The sequence below is a fragment of the Amborella trichopoda genome, chromosome 2, assembly GCF_054954075.1.
Source record: "Amborella trichopoda isolate Santa Cruz 75 chromosome 2, AtrichopodaSantaCruz75HAP2 v2.0, whole genome shotgun sequence".
Lineage (NCBI taxonomy): Eukaryota > Viridiplantae > Streptophyta > Magnoliopsida > Amborellales > Amborellaceae > Amborella > Amborella trichopoda.
The window spans coordinates 50884918-50911715 of record NC_142337.1 but is presented as its reverse complement, the minus strand read 5'-3'; the positions used below and the strand labels follow the sequence as shown (position 1 = coordinate 50911715).

Sequence of the window (26798 nt, the reverse complement as noted above, 5' to 3'; positions counted from 1 at the left end):
AAACAACATTTTTCGATACTATTTGAAGGTGTGCCTTACTTTGATGGTTTAGGGCCTCGGCCTTATACAAACCACACCCTATTTTTTATTATATATAGAGGAGTGGAGGGGTGGGTAATAATATATATGAAAAGGGTTTTATTCTCTGTGGACTCTCATGTGCGCTCTCTTACCACTCTCTTTTCTCTCTATATGCTCTCTCTTACCTCTCTCATTAAAAAGTTACAGAAAGCTACCAAGAGATAGGACAGTGGGTTTATATATAAGGTGTTGGGGTTCAAGAAATTTTTCTCTCTAGAGTTTCATCTCCATTGAGTATAGAATTCGTGCATTTTGCGGAGAGAATGAGGAATTAGAGAAAACCAAGAGAGGCGAAGAGATGGTACTCATTTTTGGTGCATGAATTTTTTGGGATCTTTTCTATAATCTATAGATCGATTCAAGTTTATTTAGATCCTTTCTTTTATCATCCATTGATCGATACAAGTAAATTTTATTCATGTCTTTTTTCCAGTCAAAGTATTTCAGTCATAATTACTGATTGGGTGATATTTTACAAAGAGCGATCTATGTTGATATCGATATTTTGTTTTGAATAAATGTTTAATGTTATTTTATTGTCTGGAAAGACATATCAGTATTGTAGCTGTGGTTTTGAATGGGTCTCTTGAGTGTGCAACTCAAAGACTCAGGAATTATATTTTCGATTTGGTTGTATCCTAGGGTGTACTCGCCTGGACCCATTTGTGGTGAGATCCTGGCTGCCATGGTGAAAACTCATTACGGTGAGAACCCTCATATATCCAACAGATTGTATGGTTGAGTAAAAATGACCGTGTCATGAGACCTTGGAAATTTGAAAGCTTTAAACTTCGCTCATATTTAATACACATTGAGACTTTATGGAATATTATGTATCAGTTTCTTGCACTTGTTCAACCTTGTACTAGGTTTGACCTTCGAGAATACAGTCAATCATTTAATTCATCCATTCTTAAGTGATTATTTTTTCTGTGTTGAGTTCAACTATGAACAGAATCCGCATTGAAGATTTTGAAAGAATTGTTACATTGGGTTGGTAATTTCATATTGGCTGTGTTGCTGAAGACTAAATTCTCATTAATCTTTTGCTTGTTAGAACAAAAATTTCCACTTTCATCCTCTGCCACGGGACATCTGCGACTTTCTTAGCATAATTGTTTCATTAAGATAACCATAAAGTGGTATTTAGAATGGCCTTCACAATGCTTCTATTGAGCGGCAACTTGAATCTGGTCAAACAATTTGCATCAGATGCTTCTCTGCTCTAGTGAACTTATGTAGCAACAGCAGATTTTTGTTTTTTTAAAATATATCATTCCATCTATTCAAACAAAACAAGGTTAAAAGAAAGCATTCATCCAAAAAGCAAAAAAAACGGTTGAAGGAAAGGCTTTTCTGGTATGATAAAAACAACACGGTAGAGGATTAATTATTTTTGTGCCTTATTTGTAACTCAGAGGCTGTCTGAGGCCAAGCAGTGCTGAATATCAGAATCCAGGGAAAACAATTCATCTGCTCACCCCCATTTTGGGGGCCTTGGAGCATTTGTTATGCACAAATCCTCATAGCCGAGGCCATGAAAAAATTAATAAAAGGAAACTTGTAAAATGGTTTTTTTGGACCCGATAAGCACATGCTATCCATTTCATGGGCTGCTAGTTTTAGCGCTTAGGAACTTGAATCAATTTCTTATTTAAATTTTTCATCTGGTGATGACGAGGCACTCTAAAATTTTTTGGGCTACACAAATCCCTCTTGGGCTTCGGTGTAACACCATTTTTTCTTTCCTAAAATGGATGACCCATATTCACTTCAGTTTCTCTCATCGAAAGAACCATGTGTTTTTTTTTCTTTTCCGAAATTTGTTTTCATGATTTTTGTCTTTGGGACCTAGAAAATGTGTGTGCCAAAATTGGGCTGGAAAAAATTCCCCTGAGGCCCCAGAATCAGGGAGGTTGGACTGGATACTATTCCGATCTGCTCTTGGGTGGACCAAATATTTTCCCTAGGATGCATGTTTCATGTCTTTCCTTTTTATATGTCATGGATAGTTTTATATTCGTGGTTTGTGAGCTTCTTCTATTTACATCATTCATCGAACATTTTAGGACTGATCATGACTTAATATTAGAAAAGGTTATTGCACTGATATGATATGATAAGTCCTTTAATATTTGTGAATGCATTAGTTTGTCCTGTACGTAGTAAAATTTTTGCTCTGTATATTTTGTGAAACGACAAGCTAAAATTTTTATTCATTTTCTTTTATGCATTACTCCATCTCTGTTGTTGAGGAAACTCTAGCATATGCCTTTTGATCATTAATTCTAGCCCGATGTTCTGAAAACTGGTCCGAACCAGCTAGTTTTACGATAAATCCAGGAATTGGACTTAAAATTTGACAAATTGAAAACATTGATTAGACCAGATAGTTCAATGAGTAAATAGTCTGTCAACTTTGAACTGGAAGGTTCACAGTGAACCACATTGTTTCACGCCCTTTCCAGGTATTAAAAATTTTTCAAAGCTTTTTTATTTGGTTCTTAGGTATTTAAAATCTTTCAAAGTTTTTTTTATCTGGTTCTTTGTTTTTGGTTTTTGGCCTTGAAAAAAAACTTGTAAATGTTTATGAACACTGGGAAAACTTGCTTTTAGATGTTCTTTCCTAAGTGCATGTGTTTGTCAGGAGGGAGTATCAGACAATAAAGTGTCATGGTTTGACAAATGCGACCTATCTGTTTAACGAAAAGAATTGAGACCATCCACTTTGTCGGTTCAACCTTCAGTCTAGTTTTGAGAATATTGGTTGAGACTTCTATGTTCCAGTGAGAGAGCGTTTCTAAGGCTAGATCTTATGTTGTTTTTCTCAGGCAGTGCAGCTGGGGAGCAGAGAGCGTCTGTTGGCTTTCTGTGATGCTGTTCAAAGAAGTTGTCCGGTTGGTTCTTATATCAAGCCCATTGCTGGTTCATCTCCTGGATATGCTTCTGAGGTATTCCAGTTTAAGTAAGCAATTGGCATTTTCTGATACCTCTTTTTTTTTTTTTTGTGGCTAAATACTGAAAATTTCTTGCTATTGGAATTGTTGATACCTCCCTCACCCCCCTCTTTCCCATTTCTTTGTTGTATATCTCTCTGCCCCTATTGTTTGTTGCATGTATATCTGTTTCTGTATGCTGTTTGGGTACAACTTGATGTATACCTCCATTTTATACTTTGAGGTCTGTAATCAAATCCAAGAAAAACAAAGCTATAAGAGTTGGAATTCAATTAGTAGGATGTGTACCATAAGTGAATGGAGTAATATGCATATGTTACATTATAGGGACATCCACCATGAGATTCATTATCAAGATGAATGTTTGGGTGGCTTCACCCGACTGTTATTATATCCAATATTCATCATCACAATTAGCAGTGGATGCATATCTGGAGTACCTTGTACCATTGTCCATTATTCCTTTGGATTATGGCATAAAATCTCGAGATGACTATCATGATCCAGCATTCATGGAGCATTAAGTAAGGCTTATCTATATTCTTAGATGACTTAGTTTTTTTACATTGTTGATTTTTTTTTTCTTTACATTTGCTGATCCCGATTCTTGTACGTATGATTAGACCGATGCAGAACTGATACTCTTTTGAAACTTGAAACAGGTAGTCTTTGCTCATGGGACCTTCATTGATGGTAGCACAAGCGAGCTTTCATGTGATGGGCCATTGAGGGAGCCATTTTCTGTTTTTTGTCAGGTACGTCTCTTGTTCATGGGATCATATCTTAAATTCATGGATGAGATCATTTACCTTTGGTACAAGGTGGGCACAATTAATCTTGACCTTTGGATATAAAATTGGGTGGCTGCATTTATTCCATTGACTAAGCTCAAACTTCAAAAGAAATTTTCTTGAACTTTGTGACGCATCCAAACTATCAGATGTTTCTTACTAGCATTCTATATGTGTTGTGTGTGTACGTGTTAGAGAGAGAGAGAGAGATCGGGTTCTATTAAAAATCTGTCTTACAACCATTCTTTCTATGTTTTATTTGGTCGGTTGAGTTCCTGCTGCCATTTGCCCATACTTTTCAAAAGTTTGATCCTTTGTCCTAAGTGCTATTGTATGAGATATATGTTTTCCTGAAGTATAATATTATTATTATTTCTTTTTCAGGGAGGTACTCACTGGACCCAGTGGGCATTAGTTCTTGGAGAGGTTCTAAAAGCCATTTAGGCTTTCTCTCTGGTCCCCCAATTGGCTGTTCATCATTTGCTAGATGGTGCACTGCTGATCCCATGTGGTGCCTCCCCGCATTCCCACCGCCTTCTCTCTCTCTCTCACACATACACACACACTCTCTCTCTCTCGCTCTCACACACACACACACATGGGTGGGAGGCCATTCACCGAGAAACACGCGCATCTGGCATATATCCAACAAAAAACTGTTACAGTCAAACAAATGATGTGATTCAAAGGCAAGAGCAGTTAAAATAAAAAAATATGTAAGAACTAGTAGAAGTGTAGTTAACATTTTTCTCAAAATAAATATATCATTTAATTTTCAACTTAAAATTACATAAATACATCCAAATCATTGTTGGAAACCGGAGAATAGCTGGATGGAAGGTAAAGACAAATCCTCTCGCTTGGACTCACTGCAACAAGGTGATTGGGGTGACTTGGAGCTTCAAGCTTCAACATCCTGATGACAATAGAGAGAAGAGATAAATAACTCACAATCGGGTCGAAGTTAAGGGATTTTAATTGTGCTTCAAAGACAATGGGCTAATGCTAATAAAGCCTAGCTTCAATGGTTTGTATGAGGTTGAAAGACACCTCAAAATGGGAACTAAGTTACTGATTTTTGGATTTTTACAGCAAAAACATTGATTCCAATAGGGTAAAAGTCTTCATCTTTAGGAGTACTAATGGACCCTACCACCTCATAAGTCATGCAAAATACCTTTCCCAAGCCATGCACAGTTAAAGTCTCCAGGAGTGTTGATGGATACAATCCCAAATGCACAATTCCTTTTCCCAAGTAAAATTTGAATTCAAATGCTAAACTTTCCCTCCTAATTTTTATACGGTCAAATTTAGATGTGACTTTTTTGTAAATTTTTTTAAAAAAATATTACAAACAAAACTAAATGAGAAAAAAAAATCCATCAACTCTCCACATTAGATTGGCCCTTCTACTGTACCAAATACTGATTGCAATCTCTGCAACCGGCAGAGATGATGCGGCTAGTCAATACATCTCTATGTTAGCCCCCATTTGTTCAGGCAAATGTGTTCCCACCTAGTATCACCATCCACAACAACCTCCCAATGAGACTCATATTGGTTGAAGAGGTTGCAAATAGGAAAACATAATCCTTTGGGAATATCGACCTTGTAGGCTTTCTGCCCCATCTTTTGAACTATTTGACAAGGGCAATTTTTCTTATATTTAAGCTTATGGTAAGTGCCTCTTGGGAAGTGCTCATGCCTAAGCATAGTTTCTGAGATCTCCCAAGAAGTGTTTGCTGCAGCTGCAGAAGCTCGATCCTGTGTGTCGGGATAAGGGATCTCGAAGTAGATGTTTTTTGAATTTAGGGATTTCAATCTGAATAATTGGGGATCTAGATCCCTGATGAACAGGTTTCATGTTCCTCTCATTTAAATCATGGGTCCTTAAGTCAGTGCTATTGGCCCCACTAATGTGGATTTGATTTTTCTTTTTTACATTGGTATCAAAAAAACACTGCCACCCATCTCACTCTTAAATCCCTCGCATATAATCTCTCCCTCTCTCTGTGCAAGAGCATATTCCTCTAAAAACTCTAAAATCTGAATTGGCTTTATTATAGAGATCAGCCAGTCGAGAAACTGTCCTAATGCCCATAATGACGACTCTGAAGTTTGAAGTTTAAACTTGCAAGTCATAAAAATAAACACTGTAACATGCAAGTTGCTGCCATAAACATGGATGAAGGAAAGCTGCTAAAGTTCCACCATTTCCTATCTTAAATCGTTTTCATCTTACTTACTGAATGCTCTATATGAATTATACAATTGAATTTTTTTTTTAAAGCATAAGATCTTACTACTCAAATATCCAGTATTTTAGTTCTTTAAGGCATACCTAAAGAGCATTGACTGTGTTATATACAAAAAGAGAGATAAGTACTCGTACAAGTATTTTAGATAAGATTTCCTCATAACAATTATGTATTTTAATTAATCTGTTTTGTAAGTTCTAAATATATTTATAATTGAATTAATTATAATTAGAATAATTCCTCTCTGGGTTACTTACTTTTCCAAATTAAATCTTTATGTAGTATTTTAAAATATCACATAAATAATTTACTCATTTCTCTAAAGAAGAATCTAATATTCATTCTGGAAGAGATGTAATTGTATGTTCTTATTTAAAACTTTTATATCAATTTTATGTCTAGGAGCTTTAATGAAACTTGAGATTTTGTAATTTTTAAATAATTTATGTATTTTCAATTACAATTTTCTTATCCTAAATATTTATACGCTTTTATAAGTTGTTTTTCACTAATTTATGATTTATAGCACTATTTTTTCTCACGTCATCTCGTCCATAGATCTATCTTGTTAAGATCCTTGCTTTTAGGGTTTTGTAATTATGAGTCATAATTTCTAAAAATGTGTAATTAGTATGCTTACTTTAATTTTTTGAGATCCTGAAGCAATATTGTTTTTTAATTATGAATTATTACTTATTCAAAATTATTTATAATTAATTATTTATGCACCCATCTCCTCTAGCTTTCACCCACCATTTTTCATCTATATTATGGTATCACCACTTAATCATTTTTATAAAAATTGTGTATAACTATTTCTTCTTTTAGTATTATTTACTTGCTTACAATTTTTGTATTTTAAAATTATTTATGACTATGTTTCAGTTATTTTGATTGTACTTTTTAAAATACTTAAATATACTACTTATCATAGTAGTATTATTTCTTAATTTGTAAAGTTTGAATAATTCTTTTGTTTTAGTTACAATTTTATGTCTTATGTAGATTGTATAAAATTAGATCATTTATCTATGGTGCAAGAAGGTCACAAACATTCCTAAGCATTGGATTTGAAATTTGATAACTTGGGATGGATCATAAAGTCTAAAATAATTTCTTTTAGACTTTGAGCTTAGTTAATGACAATGCCTTTTGGCACTCGATTTTACATGTAATGGCGAAGATGGTTGTGTCCTCTCCTTGTAGAAAAAATAAATAGTCTTAGTATATATTTTTTCTAAATATTTATATATTTCAAAGTTGGCTTCTCACTATTTATATCATTTTTAACTCCTCTCTTTTTATGCCATCTCCTCAATGTTTCTCATCATTAATATTTATATATTTCAAAACGTTAGGCACTAAATTGGAATATAGCAGTGCCTTTCACCCTGAAGCTGATGGCCAACTTGAGGTTATTACTCGAAGCCTTGGAGATTTGTTGAGGAATTTTGTTGCCTCTGTGAGATCGAGTTTACTTTAAGCGGTCGGTCCATTGGGAAGGCTCCATTTGAGGCATGTATGCTCAGCCAATCTTGTTGAGGACATGCCTCCCTTATGGGATCGAGTTTACTTTATGCAGTCGGTCCATTGGGAATGCTCCATTTGAGGCATGTATACTCAGCCACCAACAAGGTGTTTGACCCAGCGTTTTAAAAAACGCCGAGTCGAATCGGACTTGCCCGGTTCGATTCGGAAATAGTGAAAAGGGACCGGATCACTCAAAAACTCGGAAATCGTCCGGTTCTAGAGAGAACTGACGATTCTGTACAGTGAATCGTCGATTCACTGTACGGAATCGGCGTGTCCGAACAGTGAATCGGCGATTCCGTACGGAATTATTATTATTATTATTATTATTATTATTATTACTATTTTTTATTTTTTATTTTTATTTTTTATTTTTATTTTTATTTTTATTTTTTTTATTTTTTATTTTTATTTTTATTTTTTGGTAATCCATGATAGATTTTTTTGTAATACTTGATCGATTTTTTTGTAATCCATGATCGAATTGTTTTTGTTTTTTTGTAATCCATGATCGAATTTTTTGGTTTTTTGTAACCCATAATAGAATTTTTTGTAATCCATGATCGAAATGTTTGTTTTCTTTTTTTGTAATCCATGATCGATTTTTTTGTTTTTTTTTTTTTTTTTGAACCCATGATAGAATTTTTTGTAATCCATGATCGAATGTTTTGTAATACATGATCGAAATGTTTGTTTTTTTTTTGTAATCCATGATCGAAATGTTTGTTTTTTTTTTTGTAATCCATGATTGAATTTTTTGTTTTTTGCTTTTTTTGTAACCCATGATAGAGTTTTTTGTAATTCATGATTGAATTTTTTGTAATCCATGATCGAACTATTTTTTTCTTTTTTTGTAATCCACGATTGAATTTTTTGTTTTTTTTTGTTTGTTTTTTTTGTTTGTTTTTTTTTGTAATCCATGATCAAATTTTATGTAATCCATGATCGAATTTTATGTAATCCATGATTGAATTTTTTGGAAATTTGTGATTTTTTTGTTTAATCCATGATCGAATTTTTTTTTGTAATCCATGATAGAATTTTTTGAAAATTTGTGATTTTTTTTTTAATCCATGATCGATTTTTTTGAAAATTTGTTTTTTTTTTTTTTTTAATCCATATTATTCAAAGAGAAAACGAGAGAGATGATGATTCTGAGGCCACCCTATCCCAGCCATATTATTCACATATCGAGTCCCAATAGCAACAGTGTAGGGATGAGCACGAAATACTGTAAATTAAATGCTGAATGGCGGTTCATGCAGGGAAAGAACATATCAATATTCGCATATTCATTCAAAAACATGAAAATTCTTAATGGAGTACCCTCATTTTTTATTGAATTCCTAAAAAACAATATTTATAATGAATTTTAATAATTTTTTCGAATTTTTTTTAAGCTTTGTTCTGACCGATTCACCGGATTCTCGATCCGGATCGTCGATTCGCCGATCCGGATCGGTTTTTTGGAAGCCCGATCCGGGTCACCGATCCGTTTTTTAAATCATTGGTTTGACCTAATCCCTTCATCTGAGGGGATGCGCGCTAGCAATGATGTCGAAGCTTTAGTGAAACACATTCAAATCTCCATCAGTAAGTTTGAGATAGATTACACAAGTGCTACGATAAGTACAAAGTCAATGCCAACTTACACAAATGTGAAAAGATTGTGCTGTTGGATAAGGGATCTCGAGTCTAGACGTTTTTTTGGGGATCTTGATCCTTGGTCAAGAGGTTCCATATCCTTCTCATTTAAATCACGGGTCCACAATTAAGTGGTATGGCCTAGACTAATGTGGAGTTGAGGTTTTTTTACATTGGTATCAAAGATCACGTGCACGTACCACCCCCATCTTCCCCCACCCATCTCATTCTCTTTTTTGGGTAATTCTTGGGGATGAAAAAAAGGTTAAGTTAGTGAACCCCATCTCACTCTCCCTCTCTCTCTCTCTCTGTTCAAGAGTACATTTCTCTAAAATTTTAAAATCTGAATTGGCTTTTGTTAAAGAAATTGACCAATTGAGAAACCGTCTTAATGCCCACAATAACAACCAGAGCCTGAAGTTTGAAATTTCAAATTTGAATTTGTGAATTATAAAAACAAACACCTTAACATACAAGTTACTGACATATCATGTTATAGAACAAATGGATGAAGGAGAGCCGCTAAAGTTGTACCCTGTCCTATCCTAAATTCTTATCATCTCATTCACCGGAAGCTCTGTAAACTTTATACAATTGAACTTTATTTTTAATGCCCTCTCACTTGACCATATCCACATGGCTTTGCAGGTTGAACCTTTCTTTGCTTGTGAACCCTTTTTTCCTTCTTATGAATCAGGAGAGCGTTTAAGTTGTATGTTGTAAATGAAAGGACCCAAACGAGGGAAAACAAGGATGCTATTAAACAATTTAACTCCTAAGGAGTGAAATTTGAATCATAATTGTGGTGTTTCAGTCTCACTTATCACTTGTGAAACGTACTCCAATGATAACAAAAATTATAAAGATATTCTAAATTTGTATTCAATGATACTTTGGTTTTTGAATTCGTAAAAACATTAATTATATATCATTTGAGGGCAATGATTTCATGCAATGGTTGTATCATGCAACCACCTTCAAAAACAATGTTAGGGCCATTTGTTTGATCCAAAATTTAAAATATGCACTCTTTTCATTCTAATGAACAATCACACATTTTTTTTTTTTGAAAACCTAACCTAGAAAGTATTTTTTTAGCTCAATTAACATAGGCCGTTCATTTGATAAGATGTTAGATTTAGCACTTAGTGGTATTTTTTCTTTTCCAACTTTTTTAGATGGGTTTATTATCATTAGATGGACAATGTTAGTAAAGGAAAAATTATTTTGAGTTTCTAAAGGATAAGATCTTGAAATTCACCAAATGAATGGTCTAGATTCGTTGTTGGAGGTGAATTCATTTTGATGATATCTAGGGGTTCAAATTGAATTTATTTATTTATTTGGATTGATTATTGAGATGAAGAGAGTATGTGTGCAAAATTTTGGGTCATACAAATATCATAAACATGTTTTTTTAGAAGTGTGGTTGCATCATATTATCATACAACCGTTGCTTGAAATCATTGCCCATCATTTAATAGACTTTCCCAAGCTAAGGTACCTTACATGGGGAGCCTCAATCCTAAGTTGGATGGACCTCAATCCGATATACTTTATCATCGATCTTGGACAAATTTGGATCACACTCCATATTGGAATCATGATTCGTTAATACATATTTGCATAGATCTCGACCCCCATGCCATGTATCGTCATGAATCTCTCGGTCCATGCTCCCGATTCTGATACGGGATATTACTTCACTCCCGTTCTTGGTGTTATGAGCCTAAGGCACACAATTACCAAGTCTCCTACTTCAAAAGTCTTTTCACATTGGTGCAAGTCGGCATCGGCTTTGTACTTGTCGTAGCACTTTTGTAATATTTTCTGAACTTTCTAACGGAGATCTTGAATGTGTTTGACTAAAGCTTTGATATCATTGCCAGCTCGCACCCTCTTGGGCAAAGGAATTAGGTCAAGCACCTTACTTGTTGGGGACCAGCTGCTTAACGTAAACTCGATCCCATAGGCGAGGATTGTCCTCGGCAAGGCTCCTCAACAAATCTCCAAGGCTTCGAATGACGACCTTGGTTTGGCTATCAGTTTTAGGGTGATAGGCACTATTATACTGTAGTTTAGTGCCCACCGTCTTGAAACATATAAATATAAATAAAAAGAAACATAAAGGCGATAGCATAAAAAGATAGAGGAGCTAGAAATCATATGAAGGGCTAAAAAAAGCAATTTTTGTATTTTAAAAAGGCAGTTTTTTGGCCTATCCTTCGCCTTTTGTTTAGAGAAATGAGTAATTATTTATATAATATTTTAAAATAATATATAAATATTTGATTTGGAAAATTAAGTAACCTAGAGAGGAATTATTCTGATTATAATTAATTCAATTATAACTGCATTTAGAACGTACAAAATAAACTAATTAAAAAAAATTATTATAGGGAAATTATATCTATATGAGTTTTTATCACTCTGTTGTATATAGCAAAGTCAATGCTCTTTCGGTATGCCTTGAAGAACTAAAATATTGGATATTGGAGTAGTACGCCCTTGTGCTCTAAAGAACTAATATATTGGATAACCTTATAAATGTATTTGTCTATCACATTTATTTATAAAATTCAAATTAGTTATTTAGATCATTCTTCTTGCCTTAATTGTATATCACATGGATATATATTAATGAAGGGTGTGGTTTCCATAAGGTTGCAACTCTCAACGATCCAACTAAGGTGCACTTTCAAATTTTATCATAATATATAATCTTGATGTAAAATGTTATTAGGATTATCTCAAAATATATTTTTATATCTAATTATAAAATTTTAAATTCCAACAATGGTTAAACTCAAGTAGATCTAGAACATATGAAAATCTTGAAAATGGACGGTGCAGATAATATGTTGTAAGATGTACTATTTCTGATACTCAAAATCTTTTTAGTTTTCATAGTCATACATCTCATTGTCGAGATGATCAATCACATGGTTTTTCAAAACAACCTTTTTCGACGGATTTTTGAGGTGCATCCGTAGTTCTACATTTTATGGTTGTAACCTTATATAAACTTTTTTCATTAATGAATTCTTTATTAAAATTGTACCTAATGTCAAATTTATAATTATTTGATAAAGTATACAATTGTAAAGATATATTGATAAATTCTCTCTTTAAGATTACATTTATTGAAAATATTTTAGTATTAAATATATCTCTGTGATTAATATTTTATAGCACGTGCATCACATACATGTTACAAGTTCAATACAGTACATATATTACATCATTCAAAGCTCCAGTTTCACACTATTCACACTATTGTATTCTCTCACTTTTTCATCTTTGGGGCTCTACAAGAAATTACTAAACCATTTTTTTTTGACAAGAGTACTTAATTTTTATTAAAAGAAATAGGAAAACAATACATCAATTACAACAAATCAGAAAAAATAACGAGAAAATTAAGATGCTCTCCTTTCTCTGCTAAGCCATCTACAACCCCATTTGCTTTCCCTAAAAACATGTTGGAAAGTAATCTCCCAATAAGAGAAAAAATCCATAACCTGCAAGCATAGAGATCTTAATCACCAAGGAAGTTTAGAGATAACAGAACACCTTTTAATTACATTAAAAGAATTCCCTTCAATAATCAAAGATCCCCCATTCATTTCTCTGTCCAAATCCTTAACCCTTGTGACAATCCCTCAAATTCAGCATGATTAGCTGTTGTTACACTACGTGGTGAGAAATTACTAAACCTTATTTTTACTTATTGACAAAACAAAAGGTGAGAAATTTTTAGTGCTTTACTGGCTACGTGCAAGTGCAGTGAATTGAAATCCTTCTAAGAAAAATCAGATATTGCATTAAGATCAAAGAAAGTATAATTTGCGATCAATTGGTAGTCAATAGTAGTAAGATATGGTGTTATATTAAAAAGGGAGTGCACTGCACAATGGTAAGAAAAAGAGAACAAACAAAATGATGGTGTTTAACAATGGTTTAATACAGTGTTTGAAAATTTGTCCGGTTCGACACAGGAATCGGCACCCTTGTGTTTGTTCCAGCAAAACACAAAAAACGACTTGTGTCTAGAGAGAATTAGTCGGTTCAGAGCGATAACTCGGTGGATCGCTACAGTGACTCGGCGATTTCAACTGTTAGGGGCAAGTTTGAAATTTTATTAAAATTTGAGCGCATACTTGATGCCACACGTCAGGCACACACAGGTCATAGCTGAGCAGCCTGCTACGCAACCAACCACATGGTATTGCCCTGCCAGAAGGATTTATAGGATACAAACATAGGTTAAATCTTTGATGTGAGATAATTCCCACATGCACGAAAAATGGTTATAAGGTTTATACGGCCATTAAAAGCACATTATTATTGCCTAAAGCTGTTCAACGTTTTTCAATAGAAAACAAGTTAGGCGCCATCCTTATTTGTCCTCTAGAAACAAATACTTATTTGTCCTCTAGAAACGTTTTTCAATTAAAAAAAAAAAGAAATGATCCTATGAGACCCTCCCATACTCATGCGTGTAGGACCCAATAGGATCACCATTAAATTTGACACAGATCTCAAGAAAGTTATCACATGGGTGTGGGACTTGACTTTTATAGAGATCTATTGGTGACCTTTGGGATCCTACACACATGGGTGTGTGAGGGTCTCATAGGATCATTACTCAAGAGAAAAACTCATTTTTTGTCCTCTATAAGAATCAAAACAAAGTTAAAAGAAAAAAATAAAAAAATAAAAAAAAATAAAACAAAGTAAAATAAAATAAATTCATTTTTTTAAATAAAACTTTGACCTCTAGAAACAAAATAAAGTAAAATAAAAATAAAAAAATAAAAAATAAAAGGTTTTTATTTAAAAAATCTCTTTTTTTGTTCTCTACAAGGAACAAAATAAAGTAAAACGAAAAAATAAAAGGTTTTTCAAAAATAAAAATGTATAAAAAAAGAAAAAAATAAAGTAAAAGGAAAATTTTAAAAATAAAAGTTTTTTCAAAAAAAATGTAATACAATTTTTTTTTTCTTGTAAAAAAAAACAAAATGCAATATAACAAGAATTAAAAGGTAATATAATATTGTCAAAAAATAAAATAAAAAATGTAGTACAACATATTCTTTTTTTTTTTTGGATTTGCTATTATTTGTATTATAAAATAATTATAAAATATAAACCAACAATTTCAATTCAATATATAATATCATAGTTAATTAGGTTGTAATAATTTGAGGTTTTTCAACAGATTAGAGTTTTCTGCCAATTTGAGATTTTAGTGGCAATTTTTCATTGATTTAATTCACTATTTATTGTAATCCATGTATGATTATATACTGTTTTTAATGATAATTCTGTGTTTTTCTTTTGTATGATGTAAATTTAATGATTAACATAAGTTCATATAGGGAAATGGCATCTCAATATTTGTAAATTGATGAAAAAATGAAATTTAATAATGCAGAACCCCCATTTTTTACTGGATTGTTAAAAAACAACATTTATAATGAAATTTAATAATTTTTTTGAATTTTTTTAAAGCTTAATCCGACCGATTCAGCTGATTCCCAATCCGGATCGTCGATTCATCGATCCTGATGGATTTTTGGAGTGCCCGATCCGGGACACCGATCCGTTTTTTAAAGCATTGGTTTAATATAATACCCAATTTTTTTGTAACAAAAATTGGGAATAAATATTCATTCATAAGTAATAATAATAATAATGTTATTTAAATAAAATAAATTTTCATAAATAATAATTATTTTAAAAGTAGGTTTAATTAAATTCATAAATTTGAGAACTATTTGTAAAGGTGAAATTAGTATTTTTGATAATACAAAATTTCCAATGTGTAGTTTCAAAAGTACAATAGGACCAATGTCCCGGTTAAAAAATTACAGTTTTTAAATAATTTGAGACCATGAAAAGGTATAATGATGTCATGAGAAGGCATGAAAAAACAGAAAGAAATGTGGTTAAAAAAAAAAGAAAAAAAAAGAAACACGAAGAAGCAAGAAAACGAAGAAGATGCAAAAGCAAGAAGAAGGTAAGTAGAAGTAAGAAGAAACAAGAAGAAAATTTAAAAGAAAAATATGAAATTTTGCATTAAGGGAGAGTGTTAAAGATGATGAAAAAAAATGAATGTAATAGGTAATTATCTAGGTAATGAGTAGTTATCTAGTGGTGGGCAGTTTGTTAAAGATGATGCAAAGAAGTGGATGTAATGGGTACTTATCTAGGTAATAGATAGTTATCTAGGTAGTGGGCAATTGTGTTGTAATCATCTATATATTTGGGTTCCTTGAATTGAAATATGCTTGTCGTTGAAATGTGAGTGTATGAAAAAACTTTAATAAAGTTGAGTTTTACGTTTATCTCTCCATGAGCATCTGAGTAGTGATATCATACCATTATCTAAAAACTTGCAACATGATATCAAAGCCTTATTCATAAAATTTCAATAAGAAGAAGTCCCACTTGTAATGGTGCTATTATCTCACATAAATATTGTGCGGTCTATTCACTGCCAAAATATGGCTATATTATCTTTGAAATTAACCACTAATGAACTTAGGAAGTCATAAGTTGTATGGGACCTTGATTCTTTATTTTTTTCTTTTTTTGTAACTTTTTATTACCTTAATGAAATACGTCCTAAAAATAAAAAAAATAAAAACATCGATGACATACTAGGAGTGATAAATTTTGAGTTATTCCTACTCATTCTCCATTAATTATATAACCATTTGGCATGATATATATATATATATATATATATATATATATATATATATATATATATATATATATATATATATATATATATATATATATATATATATATATATATATATATATATATATATATATATATATATATATATGAAAACACTATGCAATGTCTATAGGTGAAAATGAACAGTGATTTCGCCTACTCTAATCACCATCAAAAGTTCATCGCGCGGTCACGATTATCCTGTAGTGTTTTATTTTTTATTTTTTATTTTTTTATATAAATCATAATAACCTGAAATTTGAATTATCTAAAAACTTGCAACATGATATCAAAGCCTTATTCATAAAATTTCAATAAGAAGAAGTCCCACTTGTAATGGTGCTATTATCTCACATAAATATTGTGCGGTCTATTCACTGCCAAAATATGGCTATATTATCTTTGAAATTAACCACTAATGAACTTAGGAAGTCATAAGTTGTATGGGACCTTGATTCTTTATTTTTTTCTTTTTTTGTAACTTTTTATTACCTTAATGAAATACGTCCTAAAAATAAAAAAAATAAAAACATCGATGACATACTAGGAGTGATAAATTTTGAGTTATTCCTACTCATTCTCCATTAATTATATAACCATTTGGCATGATATATATATATATATATATATATATATGAAAACACTATGCAATGTCTATAGGTGAAAATGAACAGTGATTTCGCCTACTCTAATCACCATCAAAAGTTCATCGCGCGGTCACGATTATCCTGTAGTGTTTTATTTTTTATTTTTTATTTTTTTATATAAATCATAATAACCTGAAATTTGAAACGTATATTCGTAAAAAATAGAGGAATATTTGAAAAAAAAAAACAAATATTTTACATGAAAAAATTTGACCAAAAAACTTAGAAAAGTTTCGGAGGTATTTTGGTCAATTGTTTTTGTGGATATTTTTTTTATATATTTTTATTAGATGCGCTCAGTAAGATGTACATACTCTTCAAATTTCAGGTCATTCTGATTTGTAAAAAAAAAAGAAAGAATAAAACACTCCCGAACAATGGTGATCACATGATGAAATTTGGACGGTAATGAGGGTAGGCGAAATCACTATTTATTTTCGCCTATAGATGTTGAAAGGACTTATATATATATATATATATATATATATATATATATATATATATATATATATATATATATATATATATATATATATATATGGGAAAATATGTGAGATTAGCCCACTAGCTCTTATGAATATATGAGCCTAACGTCCCAGGCCGATTTGACGATCACGGATGTTCAGTAGTATTTTATTTTTTATTTTTTTTCTACAAGTCGGAATGACCTAAAATTTAGAGGGTATGTACATCTTACTGAGGTGCATCTAATAAAAATATAAAAAAATTATTTGTAAAAAAATAAAATTGACCAATATTTTTCTCAATTGTTTTCATGTAAAATATTTTTTTTATATTTTCAAAGATTTCTTTATTTTTGATGAATATATGCTCCAATTTTCATATCATTCCGATTTGTAGAAAAAAAATGAAAAATAAAACACTATCGGACAATCGTGACCACACAATAAACTTAGACAGTGATGGCGGTAGGCGAAATCACTGTTCATTTTCGCCTATAAACGTTGCGTAATGTTTTATATATATATATATATATATATATATATATATATATATAGAGAGAGAGAGAGAGAGAGATTCATGTTAAATTGAAAATGCAATGTGGAAACAAACTCCATGCACCCAATTGGGGCTCATAAATTTGCATTGAGGTTCTTGTTCAATTGACTTTGAAGGAAGGAAATTACAACATATGTGGAATCTATAAATTCCATATTTTTTAGACCTTCCCATAGGAAGTACTAAAATAAAAAAGAGGAGTACACATATTCGGATTGCTTGCAGTCATTGATGCTCTCATGATACAATCTATATCACATCAAGGACATGCAGACACTATTATCAAAGCCTAATATAACCACAACAATACCACACTCTAATAGAGTCATCCAATAAGTTACATTTAAACAGATGTTGAATTGGAGAAAAACAGGCATGAATACAAATAAAAACTAGGGCACAATTGTAACCCAATGCATTTGCCAAAATCACAATTATCCCAGCAATCTCCATTTATATTTGTGGTGAGGAATTATATTTTCTTCTTTAACCGTGTCAATTTGAAACCTGAGGTCATCTCTAGAGTTACTTGTGGCACTCGTCACCTTGCTGATGTCGCTATTAATGGAGGCAAAAATTACAGATAAATGGCAACCAACAAAGAGATGGTGGGTGACAAAAGCTATGAGGAAGTTGATGGCAAGTATCTGGTCATTGAGGTCAGTCTTCCATAAAATTGAGGTGGATGACCACATGTTTGCTAAAATAAGTGCGTTTTATATTCAAATATAAAATTTTTACTGGAAGCATATGCAAATGGTGCTGGATAAGGGTCTCTTCGGCATCTTGAGGAACATTTACATAAACTGATTAAGAAAGAATCATCCACCTATTTCTAAGTCCTAATACACAGGAAAGGCATGCTGTTCTGACACTACAGCCAAACCAGTTCATCTAGTTTGGTTTCACATCCTAGGTATTGTTTCCCAGGTTGGGTTCCCATGTTTGGAAGACAAGGCTAGAGAAATTACTCATTGTTCGAAGCAGTGTTTGCAAAATCAAACCGAAACAATTAACTGGATATGGGCTCGAAAGCGGTTCAATTGGCCTAATCGATAAACCAGCCGATTCAACCGTTTTAATTGAGCAAGTCTTGACGGTCAAAAAATTTGTTGAAAATAAAATACAAAATAAAATTTAATAAAATATGAAAAGTACATTTCAAGAATGATTATATAATTTTGCTTAGGAGTATTTTTGAAATTTTCTAAAAATAAGATGGAAAAAAATATAAAAAATCTCTAAAAAAATTATCCCGTAAATATGGAACTTAACTTTTCTATAGATTTGTAACAAATTAAAAATATATATGAATATATTATAATGAAAAAAAGATAGGATATGTCCACTCGTGTAGCCTTTTGCAATACGCCCTACGGCGTTGATAAAGAATTTGAGAATGGACAGCCAAGACAGAGTTTCGGGGGAACAATTAATACCCACTCGAAAAGAGATTTTTTGAACATGCACCTCGACACTGGCAACTTGCCACCTAAAATGCAATTCAAAAAGCTCTCTCTCTCCTTTCTTTCGCTGAAACTATCTCTTTCTCTCTCATCCCGCCCAAACATTCTCTCTCTTCCAGTATTCGTGCTCTCTCACTCTCGCAGTAAAAATCAGGTTCTCTCCCTCTGCAAAAACCAGGCTCTTTCCCATCTCAAAAAAACCTATAGAGCAATGGATTACTATTTGATATCTTAATTGCCTGAAATTTCGAGCACCCGTCTTCCTCAGTTATTTATTTATTTTATTTTATTCTGTCCATCTTTGTCCGACGATATAAACACCGAACATAGAAGGTTATTATTTGCAGAGAGAGTAGACCCCAATCAATTGAAAGATAAACACGACACAGTCGAAGTTAGGTCCTTGTGGTGAGATTTCAATACCCAAGTACCCGTTTCTCACTCTAAACCCCATACCTTCCAACAATTCTTCGGTGTTTCTCTCTCTGAAACCCGTATCCCCCATCCACTCTCCAACCTTTTCTCTTATCGAAGGTAGCTCAATAATCAAACCCAAGTGGTCATTTCTCAGTTTTAAAGCCCAATCTCTTGATTCTTTGAGGAAATTTGTGTTAAAGATAGCTTTTTCAGTCGAAGTTCTTTAACCAACAGTTTCTCTCTCTAAAAGCACAACCATTTTTGGTTCTATGGTGGTCATGGAGGAAGATTCTTGTAAACCAAACCTAGTTTTGAACTTGGGTTCAGGTTTCTACGAGTTGCAGATGAGAGAAGATAGCAAGGGCGGAGAAGGCAAAGGAAAAGAAGAAGAGGTTTAGGGCAACACAAGGAAGAGGCTGAGGCTCCCCTGGTTTAACTCAAACAACCATGCTCTCTCTCTCTCTACAAAAACCCATCTCTCCCTCTCTCTGTTCTGCTGATTATTGTTGTATTCCTTTAATTTGAGCATTGCTGTATCCCTTTAATGCTCATCTGATTATAATTTTCCTATCTTCTAGCTATTCTTATTGCTTAGGTGTATCAATATTGTCAAAATCAGACATCCTTGTTCAATGCTTGCATTATTTTCCTTCATTTTTTGTTACTGTAGAGAGTGCATTTACACCACTCCTTGACATTAATGCCTTTCTATGTTGATTTTCCATTAAGGTGAGATTAGTCTAATTGTGCCATAATATCAAGTTATCAACAACAAATTTACTTTATCCATACTCTAGATGTTCCCTGTCACCAGCCCCCTTGTTTGATGACCGGTCTGGTTCATGGCGTTGTAATTTGTTGGATGACCGTCAATAAGAAGCAGTCTCCTTCTCCTTCATAGCAAGGTAAGTCTCCTTCTCCTTCATAGCAAGGTAAGAAAAACCGGGCGATCTAACTGGTAACCGCCTGGTTAGATCTATCGGTCTGGTTTTGACTGTTTTGGTGACCGGCTAGATATTTAAAAAAAGAGTAATGAACCTATAGGACCCTCTTCTATCCATGTGAGTAGGACCCCAAAGGATCACCATGAAAATTGGCACGGATCTCTAAAAAAATTATCACATGAGTTTGGGACTTAACTTTTCTATAGATCCGTGTCAAATTTAATGGTAATCATTTGAAGTTCTACATACATGGGTGAGAGAAGATCCTATAGGATTATTTCGTATATAATATAATAACATTACATAATTATAGACATCCCGATCGAAAAAAGCCATAAAAGACCAAAATTTCCCAAACAAACCATCCTAAAACTTGAATCCTTCAAGCCAAATCTATGCACTCATACCAGCTTGGCAAAGCTTGAAGCAACAAGGCATATCATTGACAGCCTTGTCAGCCATGCCACCTTCATATTAGTCGAATAAAACGTCACATCAACTGATATCTGTATGGAGACGCCTAACGGTCAATAGACAGCGGTATGTTTGGAAATGGCACTGGAACCTTATTGGTCGGTTGAATGTACGAAAGAATGCTCAGAGATCGACATGTGGCAGTTTGTGTCACCAAGGAGTTCTAAATGTCGCCAATGACCTTGCCAGTGTCGTTGGGCCGCTAACACTTCGGCCATAAAAGTGTACCTAGTCCATGATCATGGGATCCTAAGCATTAATTGGCATTTACCACAATTAATACTAATACGATGCCCGCCGTAGTATTTGGCACGTGCAACGCCACATGAATGGCCTAGATTTCATCTAAAACGACCAATGGTGATTACGAAAATATTTTGCCTATAAATAAGGGGCACCCCCTTGAGCAAAGGGTCTGAAAAATTTACCAAGTGCGCGTAAGCCAGACCAAATGGAAAACCTATCCAACCCCAAAATCGAACCCGAACCCCAAATCTTGAACCTTATGAACTTCATCCAATTCAATCTAAACCAAAGGTGATCTGAATAATTTGAATTTTTGGGCCCTTTTCCCGCTATAGTTATTTTCCCGATAAAACCAGAAAGATCGGGAATAGTCATGCGACTACTATCTCTGAAACGGCACTGACTTTGGGCGCTGAGACTAGGGGCCCGATCTAAAGTATCATTTTCTTTCTTTTTTTCGTTTCACTAATGGCATGTACTAGCTTTCCTCTATTTTAATACCCTTCATAAAAACCCCCATGTCTTTTCATTAAATACTCGAAACTTCTTTCCAACTCCAAGGCTAAGGTGTGTTGGAAACTGACTCTGCCGGCAGTTTGAGTGGAAAAAGGTCTTATGACCCAACTCTCGTCGAGAAAGGAATTTAACAGGATCCCTTTCTCTATCAACTCCTTTGACAAGTTTACACCTAAAATCAAAGCGGGTACCGCGTTCCCTACCGATATTTTTCGAGTATAAACAGTAATATTATGATATTATAACATAATAATATAATGATATATTATGATATAATATAATATAAAATATAATAACATAATAATATATAATATATTATATTATATATATTTTTTAGCATTTTATTAGGTACACCTTTATGAAAATAATGGATAGCTAAAATTTTATGTGATTTGGATTTGTAAAAAAATATTAAAATTTTTATTAAATGAGGTCGTAACCATCAGATCGGCAATCTAAACCGTTCGGTTAACATTGTAGTGGTTAGCTAGTGGGCTAACCTTAGCTTTTCCATACTAGCTTTCTCAATTCCAAGCAAGTGAAAATACTAGCACCGCAATTTATCCAATAAGGTCCTAGCTTTCAAGATACCAATTTTCATCCGCTTCTTAGAATCTAAAAGAATTAGCAATAGAAGAATCCCAAAAAAACTACTGAAAAAGTTATCAAACCCACCATTAGAGAATCACTTTGATCTCTTGGTACTTACTAAGAACTAGGCGTTTCATCATTGGTAACACACCCAGCGGCGATTCAGATCCAGATGGCGACGTCTAAACCAGATCGACTACTTTTAAATTTTTGTCTTTTGCAAGTTTTGGTTGCTATATTATATTCATTATCCAAACAGAAGGTCGTGACGTCTTCTTATTAAATTTTCTAATATCAAGCATTTCTGTGACCTTCTCTGTTATCAAGGAATGTAGGTGCATCCTTGAATTAAACTTCTGTAGAAAAATAAAAAGAGTAAATAGAAAATCTTATTTAATGCGAAATAAGCCGAAAGGATTGCTAAAATGCATTTCACAAATAACTAGAGTTACAAGATCTTACATCTAAATAATCTCGAGATTTGAACAAAAAATGGATTTCTACAAACTTTTTCCGTTCACAAAGATGATTTTAATAATTATATGAGGTCACAATCACATGTGGATGTGAAATTCAATAGGTGAAAGTGTGTCATGTCATTTGAGAAGTTTTGTTTTGAACTATGTGCTTACACAAATAACAAATTCTTAACCCCTCAATTTCAAATCCAATAGTATAAGTAGAAAATCTCATTATATATCCGCATTTATTTACCTGTGGATTTCAAATCTAATAGTATAAGTAGATAATCTCATTATATATCCGCATTTATTCACCTTTGGCTGTTTTGTAATTCCTGGCATTCATATTTATTTCCCTTTGGCTGCTTTTTAATTCCTGACATTGATGCTGTCTCACAAAATCAAAAGGGGTGGACCTCGTTGATAGGTGAAAGATTGAAGTTGAATCATAGTGGGCCATAGACGAGTCAGGAGATTGGGAAATATTTAACTCGACCCCACTACATCAATGCAAAAAGGGTGTGGTTTTTATAAGGTTGCAATTTTAAACAATTTAATTAAGGTACACTTTCAAATTTTATCATAACATATAATTGGTGAAAAAAATATTTAAGATTATTTCGAAATCTATTTTCATATTTAATTATAAAATTGTAAACTTCAAAAATGGTTCAAATCAAATAGATCTATAAATATATGAAAATTTTGAAAATGGACGGTCTAGATAATGTATTGTCAGATACACTATTTTTAGCACTTAATATCTTTTTTTTTTTTTTTCATATTCATACTTCTCGATATCAAGATGATCAATTAAAGATTTTTCTCAAACAACATTTTTTCGATGGAGTTTTTAAGTGCATCAATAATTCTATATTTTAAGGTTGCAAACCTATATAAACTGAGCCACTTTGCGCAATTGAAAATTGCAAATTACACAAAATCCCCAAGATTATTTTAAATGATAGCCCGGTCCTCCATATTCGAAAGTTGGAAAAGCTCCAACTCCCATTTGTCTCAAATGCTAGGCCATCTCTCTACATGCTGTTGGGACACGAATGAGTATCAAGGTAATGTGTCTCAAAAATGTGTTTTTATTATTGTTTTTTTAACTACAATATTTCAATAAAGGAAAGTGAGAAATTAAGTGATATTAAATTTTTTTATTACGAAGATATAAAAATAAAAGCTAAAAAAAAAAATATCTCAGTTTCTAAAGCATTAGAAACATGTGTCATATGTTTAGTGTGTTGACACATGTGATATACAATAAACACAAATATCATATTGGCTCTTTAATAAGCATTCTCTATGTGAAGGTTAGGAGGCTATATTTTCGGTTAAATAAACGTAGTATCCATTCCCTCTAAATATTCCCAAGCGCAAGCTTTTTTCATTTTTCTTTATTTAAGAATCATGCACGACATCCACATTTTCCATAATTTTAAAATACATTCTCAGTAAGGATACATTTCGTGCAAAACAATTAAAAAAAGATCCATATCAAAATGAATATTTATGGGGAATGGATACTACGTCTATTTAATTGGAAATATAGTGGCAAGATAAGCATGGATAGAATTTGAAATAAATATATTCAGAAAAATTTAGGTGTAGTACCAATAAGAAATAAGATGAGAGAAATAGTAGATTTAGGTGGGTTGGTCATGTGTGTTGCAAACCCGGTATAATACCTGTTAGGAGGTGCGAGTTAATTCAAGTGGAAGGCTAAAAAAGAGCAAGAAATGGGCTCAAAAGGATATGGTTGAAAGTAGTGAGAAAATATATAAAGACTTATAACCCCACTAATAATATGACTATCAATAGAGTAGAACGACATACTATGATTCATATAGCCGACCCCTAATTACTTGAGAAAAGGCTTTGACGATGATCATGATGATGATTATGAAATGTAAAATTATGCAACTTTCCCATGCTAGAAATATCGATTTGGTGTTAAGAGGAACTCAAATTGCTTCTACTTTTCCCAACTTAGAAATTGCGAATAGTGTTAGAGGAAGGGATTGTATTCAATGAGACCATTTACCTTTGATACAAGGTGGTTACAATTACTACACAACCATCCGATGTAAAATTTGATAGCTTGGATGTGTCAAAAAGTTTGAAAAAATTTCTTTTGAAGTTTGAGCTTGGTCAATGAAATAATTGCAGCCACCCAATTTCACATCCAATGGCCAAGAATAATGTGACCATCTTGTACGAAAGATAAATTGTCTTATTTCATGCTCTCCCTTAGGGGAATTCAATGTCATGGCTTAGGAACACAACAAACATCAACTTAGGAAATTTCTTTCAAAGAAAAATTTAGCGAACCGACCACACACCAATCTTACCCACCTTTACTTTTGTATTACCCTACAACATTGTATTTGATAATATTTGAAAATTCACTACCAAGTAACCAATAGAAAGCTCAAGCTTATTTACAAGAAGAAATAGAGGATGAAATCCTAAAACAACCACAGTTCTATCTTATTACTTCCAAGATATTATATGGAAAAGGTTTATATGAGGGTGGGACGCTAAACAATAAAAAAGCGCGCCTCAAAAATTCATTAGAAGATGTTTCGATGTACAATAATACTCAAATTGATCATCTTGATCTCAAGATGTATGGACATAAAAATAGTGCATCTTGTAATGTACTTTTTAAACCATTGATTTTCAAAATTTTCAAGTATTCATAAATCTGCTTGATCTACACTGATTGTGAAACTTTAAATTTTATGGTTAGAGATGAGAATGAAAATCAGGCCATCACCAAGATTTCTAGTAGTCAAACAACATCTTTAGACACTATTTAAAAGTATGCTTTACTTTGATTGTTTAGGGACTCAGCCAAATACAAACCACACCCTTATAAAAAAACACCCTTAAGTTAGCAGTCTCTTTTTTTGCAAAAAGTTGCTTGTCACTAAATAAGTATTTATTTTTTAAAGATACTCAAACAAAAGGCCTTCTATTTTTCTTTGAAAACTCAATGTTCCTTCATTTTATGTTATAAATAGGTTGATGGGAGCAAGTTGGCTTCTCGTCGCCAAACCGGTTCCTACTAAATATCGAGAATTGGCTGGTTCGCCCCATGAAATGGTAGATTCAACTCCTCAGAACCGGCCCCAGCTTTTTAAATTTTAAAATTTTAATGATTGGTTGGCTGATCCAGATCGTTGATCTACCAAAAGATATAAAATCTATATTAGTGATTCGGATCAACAATCTATTTTTTAAAACCTTGATCAACACCATATTTCGTGATGGATTTTGAAATGGGCGTTTTCTTTTTAATTTTTATTGTGGAGCCCAGGTCTTACAGGATCATAATGCCTTCTTATTAAAGTGCTCATCAACTATAATTTATTTTAAGTTAGGAAAATTTTTATATAAGATGCCAATCATACTAGAAGTAAAATGTACTTAAAAAAAACTCATTAGAGAAGGTTGTTTCGATGCTTAAAAACCTTTTAATTGATAATTTCGACCTCGAAATTAATGACTATGATAAAAAAAGAATTTCAAATTCTAAAAAAGTAATTCTTCCAACACATCATACAAACTTCAATATTTTGAAGTGCTTGTACATCTGTTTGATTCAATGTTATCAAGTTTGCTTCACTACGGCCATACCGGCCGAAGCTTTCGGTTTTTTACACAAAACCAAAGCGAAACGAAGAGAAAATCACTCACTTCAGCAAGATTTGGAGTGCTTCAGGATTATTCGGAAGCTTCATATTTGCTTTGGCCAGTAAAAAAAATAGCTTTATACAAGTATTTTTAATATTTTTAATTTTGTACTTTTTAAATTTTTAATTCTTTTTATTATTTATATATACATTATACATAAATATCAAATTTATTAATATTAAATTAAAAAAAAATTAAAACTTCTTTCGAATGTACCGAAACACCCAAATCCTTCACCTCACCGAACCAAACCGGCCGAAGCACTGTAATCCTTCTGTTCCTCACCCTTCGAAGCGAAT

The 26798-nt window shown here is 32.6% G+C and overlaps 1 protein-coding gene across 11 annotated transcripts in view; it reads left to right on the top strand.

Moving 5' to 3' along the window:
• The window catches only part of LOC18425743 (uncharacterized), a 33362-nt gene extending 28747 nt beyond the window's left edge, over positions 1 to 4615 (top strand). For 8 of the 11 annotated variants that reach the window (XR_016049505.1, XR_016049503.1, XR_016049506.1 and 5 more), the window contains exons 10-12: positions 2913 to 3032; positions 3701 to 3793; positions 4214 to 4615. Coding sequence is in view for 1 of the 11 variants with exons in the window: in XM_088858479.1 (XP_088714605.1) it covers positions 2913 to 3032; positions 3701 to 3793; positions 4214 to 4273 (273 nt within the window). In the remaining 10 variants the exon portion in view is untranslated. Of the gene's footprint in view, positions 1 to 2912; positions 3047 to 3700; positions 3794 to 4213 lie in introns of all 11 variants that reach the window. The other 3 variants (XR_016049504.1, XR_016049502.1, XR_016049500.1) reach the window with 1 other exon arrangement.
• Positions 4616 to 26798: the final 22183 nt, after the last annotated feature.